The 5,349-nt window shown below is 41.9% G+C and overlaps 1 protein-coding gene across 3 annotated transcripts in view; it reads right to left on the bottom strand.

The window, feature by feature from the left end:
- The window catches only part of NFX1 (nuclear transcription factor, X-box binding 1), an 85,233-nt gene that overhangs the window by 13,038 nt on the left and 66,846 nt on the right, over positions 1 to 5,349 (bottom strand). For all 3 annotated transcript variants that reach the window (XM_011980007.1, XM_011980008.1, XM_011980009.1), the window contains exons 18-19: positions 4,203 to 4,304; positions 3,503 to 3,544 (exon numbers count right to left, since the gene is read on the bottom strand). In XM_011980007.1, the coding sequence (XP_011835397.1) occupies positions 3,503 to 3,544; positions 4,203 to 4,304 (144 nt within the window). The remainder of the gene's footprint in view (positions 1 to 3,502; positions 3,545 to 4,202; positions 4,305 to 5,349) is intronic.

The following is a 5,349-nucleotide window of genomic DNA, read 5'->3' as shown; positions in this document are numbered from 1 at the left end:
AAAAAAAAAAAAAAAAAAAAAAAATTACAAGTAATACAAGGAGAAAACCCATCTATAGCAGCATCAAAAATCAAGAAACAAATCTACTGACAGAACATAAAATCTATATATACAAAACATAAAGTATCATTGAGAGAAATCAAAGACGACATGAAATGCAAGAATACACCCTCCTCATGGATTAGAAAATTCAATGCTGTAAGGATTGCAAATTGACCTACAAGTTAAATAACAACTCAATCAAAATCCCAGCAGGTTTCTTGGGTATATATTATAAGAAGTCAATTGTGAAATATAAGGGGATATGGGCTGGGTGCAGTAGCTCATGCTTATAATCCCAGCACTTTGGGGGGCCAAGGTAGGAGGTTTGTTTGAGCCAGAAGTTTGAGACCATCCTGGTCAACATAGTAAAACCCCATGTTTACAAAAAAAAAAAAAAAAAAGAAAAACTTAGCCGGTCGTAGTGGCGTGTGTGCCTATAGTTCACCTATTTTGGAGGCTGAGGCACGAGGATCCCTTGAGCCCAGGAGTTCAAGGGTACAGTGAACTATGATTGTGCCATTACATTCCAGCATGGGTGACAGAGCAAGATCCTATCTCAATAAATAAATAAATAAATGAAAAAGACATTAAGTTGAAACATAAAGGGCTAAGAATAAAGAATAATCAAAGACAATATTGAAGAGGAGTCATGGTTGAGGATATATACTACCAGATATTAAGACTTGTTATAAAGGCACAGTAATTAAGACAGTGTGATACTAGTGCAGTTGAACACGATGAGCTCAGAAATAGACTCACATACATATATTTGATATATTTTTATTTATTTTATTTTATTTTATTTTTTGACATGGAGTCTCACACTGTCGCCCAGGCTGGAGTGCAGTGGCATGATCTCGGCTCACTGCAAGCTCCGCCTCCTGGGTTCACGCCATTCTCCTGACTCAGCCTCCTGAGTAGCTGGGACTACAGGCGCCCGCCACCATGCCCGGCTAATTTTTTGTATTTTTTAGTAGAGACAGGGTTTCACTGTGTTTACCAGGATGGTCTCGATCTCCTGACCTTGTGATCCACCCACCTCAGCCTCCCAAAGTGCTGGGATTACAGGCATGAGCCACCGTGCCCAGCCTATTTTTGTTTTTGTTTTTTGAGACAGGGTTTCACTCTGTCACCAAGAGTATAGTCCAGGCTGGTGATCACGGCTCACTGTAGCCTCAGCCTCGCAGGTTCAAGCAATCCTCCCACCTCAGCCTCCCAAGCAGCTGGGACTACAGGTACGTACCACCACACCTGGCTAATTTTGTTTTATTTTTTGTAGAGATGAGGTTTTGCAAGTTGCCCAGGCTTATAGGTGATTTATGACAGAGATGGCACTGCAGAGTGCTGGGAAAAGGACAATCTTGGTACTTGTCAAATGGATATTCGCATGGAAAAAAGCTGAATTGTAAACTCTCCTTATCCATACTCAAAAAAATCAGTACAGGTCAACTGTAGATTTAAAACGTGAAAGGTAAAATAATACACTTTCTAGACAGTAACAGAATATCATCATGGCCTCAGGATGACAAATTTTTCTAAATAGGACATGAAAAGTGCTTATTAAGAAACTCAAATAAACTGGACAATATTAACATTAAAAATTTCTGTTTCTCAAAAGACATCAAGAGTTCTTTAGCTTCTGGGATAAAAAAAAAGGTATCAAGAGAGTAAAAAATGAAGGTACAGAGTGCAACAAAGTACTCACAATGTATACAGAAAGCCAACAAAGGACTCATATTCAGAATACATAAATAATTCCTACTAATCAATACAAAAGAGCACACAAAAGCAAAGGACTTGTATAGGCACTTCAAAAATGAGGCTATCCAATGGCCAGTAACTATAAGAAAGCTGCTCAATCTCTTAAGTCATCAGGAAAAAAGAAATTAAAAGCTCAATGACATCTTGTTATACACATTTACAAAATGGCTAAAATTAAAAAGACTGACAATTCTAAGTGCTGACAAAAATGTACAACAATGGGAATTATCCTTTGCTGGTGGGAATGCAATTTGGTACAATCACTTTGGACACTGGCAGACTCTACTAAAGCTGAACATATGTAAACCCTATTAATCAGCAATTCTACTTCTGGCTTATATCCAACAGAAATGTACAGAAATATAGAGCAAAGCAAGTTTAAGAATGTTCTGGGCCGGGTGTGGTGGCTTGTAATCCCAACACTTTGGGAGGTGGAGGCAGGTGGATCACCTGAGGTCAGGAGTTTGAGACCAGCCTGGCCAACATGGTGAAACTCCATTTCTACTAAAAATATAAAAATCAGGCCGGGTGCGGTGGCCCATGCCTGTAATCCCAGCACTTTGGGAGGCTGAGGTGGATGGATCATGAGGTCAGGAGATCGAGACCATCCTGGCCAACACGGTGAAACCCTGTCTCTACTAAAAATACAAAAAATTAGCCAGGTGTGGTGGCAGGCGTCTGTGGTCCCAGCTACTTGGGAGGCTGAGGCAGGAGAATGGTGTGAACCTGGGAGGCAGAGCTTGCAATGAGCCGAGATTGTGCCACTGCACTCCAGCCTGGGAGACAGAGCGAGACTTCGTCTTAAAAAAAAAAAAAAAGCACAAAAATCAGCCAGGCATGGTGGTGCGCGCCTGTAATGCCAGCTACTCTGAAGGCTAAGGCAAGAGAATCGCTTGAATCTGGGAGGCAGAGGTGGCAGTGAGCCAAGATCATGCCATTGCACTCCTGCCTGGGCGATAAGAGCAAAACTCCACCTCAAAAAACAAAAAATTCTTAACAGCTTTATTTGTAATAGTCTAATACTTAATACAAAGATATCCATTAACAGTAGAAGGGGTAAATGAATAGTAATACAAAAAAAATCATGCAGGAATAAAAAAGAATAAAGCATTGCTACATGCAACAACAGGAGTGAATGTCACAAAAAAGTTATGAAAGAAGCCAGACAAAAATAATACAAACTACATGATTTCATCACCTACATAAAGTTCAAAAACTAATCTAAAGAGAAGTTATGATAGAGGTTTTACGTTTATGTAGAGTACAAGGCACAGTTCTGGTAATTATCTTTTCACCTGAGTGCTTAATTACACAACTGTATTCATTTAGTGACGATTCACTGATCTGCACACTTCCAATCTTCACTATGTATGCTAAACTTCAATGAAAAGTTCACTAAACATTGTTTTAAACAATGAGTCAGGAAGTTGGCCAGTCCCTGAACAAGTATGCTGTGGTATGATGTTTATATCATGCCCAAAACCACACAGCTCATGTTTCTCAATATACTGAAATCACCTGAGTGATTATCCTTAAGACAATTCAATTCTTGGTAACGGCATTTCTCTTGCTCTTTGATAACAGTAAAAGACGCAGCGCAGTGCTGAGTGAATGTCTGATGTTTGAAGGGTTGCTCCCTTCCATTAATTTCACAGAGCTCAAGGGCAAGGAGATTTAAAAAGCAACTGAAACTACTTACTTTTTCCTTTCCAAGGCTGAACACTCCTCATCACACTCCAGCCTGGATAAGCAAATGAAAAAAAAAATAAAGTCAGAGTACTGGCTGTACAGCTCCTATCCAGCAAGAAAAGAAAGTCTCAGTCAACCTGGAAGCACAGCTGACTCTAGCCAAAGAACATTCCCTCAGGCCAGGAAGCCTGTGAGGCCACCTGCTCTTCAGTTTCCATTAGTACCCTTGCCCTAGAAATATCATTTCCCCATGGACCCCAATCCAGGGATGGCTGGATGAGGTCCCTCTCAACGACAGGTGGGATGGCCTCTCTGTTATGGGGCCTAGGAGTCCTCCAGCGGCCTCAGAGTGTTCCCTGGCTGCTCAGCCCCAAATGCTCCACAGGTGCCCCTCTTAACAGCCCAATCTCCCACTCCAGAGACAGTCACCACTCTGGGTTCTCTATTCTCACATGGGTTAAGCTAAACACACATAGGTCTCTGCTTCCTTTGGTTACTGTGAGGCCTGGAAAAGTCTCCTCTAGTCTTAGCTATCTCCTGAGTAGGATGCATTGGGGATGGAACGGATGTCTCAACATCAAATTGTCTATTGAATACTTATTATGTATGCAAGGCTCTACTATGAAGTACTGAGATAAATGAATAATCCCTGCCCTCTAATTGAAGTCTAATTGAAGAAAGAAGGCACATATATGCATTTTAAAAATTACCTGGCTTGATGAACTTCCTTTTTGGTAATTAACTTGCTGATCTCCACTGAACCTCCAAGTTGCATGTCTGTTATCTTAGAGGCCATGGAAATTGCAGCTATTCTGAAATATAAAAAAGAAAGGGAAAAAGAGGCATTGCAGTTTCACAAGAACCTCCTTATACTTGGGATACAGAAGACCTCTTTAAAAGCAAATCTAGGCCGGGTGTGGTGGCTCACGCCTGTAATTCCAGCACTTTGGGAAACTGAGGCAGGTGGCTCACCTGAAGTCAGGAGTTCAAGACCAGCCTGGCCAATATGGTGAAACCCCATCTCTACTAAAAATACAAAAACTTAGCCGGGCATGGTAGCAGGCTCCTGTGATCCCTGCTACTCAGGAGGCTGAGGCAGGAGAATCACTTGAACCTGGGAGGTGGAGGTTGCAGTGAGCCGAGATCACACCACTGCACTCTAGCCTGGGCAACAAGAGTGAAACTCCATTTCAAAAAAAAAGCAAATCTATCACATGAAAACTGGTGTGGTCTTGGAAGCCCGGCTACTATGAACTACCAACATATCTATGTCATATCTCCTCAATTATATTCAAAGCAGCTACCTGGGAAGTGATGAGGTGACTCAAACCCTCAGTATTCCCTAGAGCAACACTTGGCACTTAGTAGGTATTCAAACACAGCCAATCTGATGTGTGCATCCTCTTAAAGTCCTATATCCATGGCACCTCCCTCCATCTAACCAGCTATATATAAAATATATATAAATTATAATATATATTATATATTATACATATATAAAAAACCATTCATTCTCTAACATCTCCATCTCAGCACTCAGATCCCTATATGGCTACACAGGTCCCAAGACTTCAGGAAGCTGCAGAGATACCTCACAGAACAATTAGAAACCCTCACACTGGCCGGGTGCGGTGGCTCAAGCCTGTAATCTCAGCACTTTGGGAGGCCGAGACGGGCGGATCACGAGGTCAGGAGATCGAGACCATCCTGGTTAACACGGTGAAACCCCATCTCTGCTAAAAAATACAAAAAACTAGCTGGGCGAAGTGGCAGGCGCCTGTAGTCCCAGCTACTTGGGAGGCTGAGGCAGGAGAATGGCGTGAACCCGGGAGGCAGAGCTTGCAGTGAGCTGAGATC

The sequence above is a fragment of the Mandrillus leucophaeus genome, unplaced genomic scaffold (genome assembly GCF_000951045.1).
Source record: "Mandrillus leucophaeus isolate KB7577 unplaced genomic scaffold, Mleu.le_1.0 Scaffold208, whole genome shotgun sequence".
Classification (NCBI taxonomy): domain Eukaryota; kingdom Metazoa; phylum Chordata; class Mammalia; order Primates; family Cercopithecidae; genus Mandrillus; species Mandrillus leucophaeus.
Note: the sequence above shows the minus strand (reverse complement) of the source record. Positions and strands in the feature narration are given on the sequence as shown.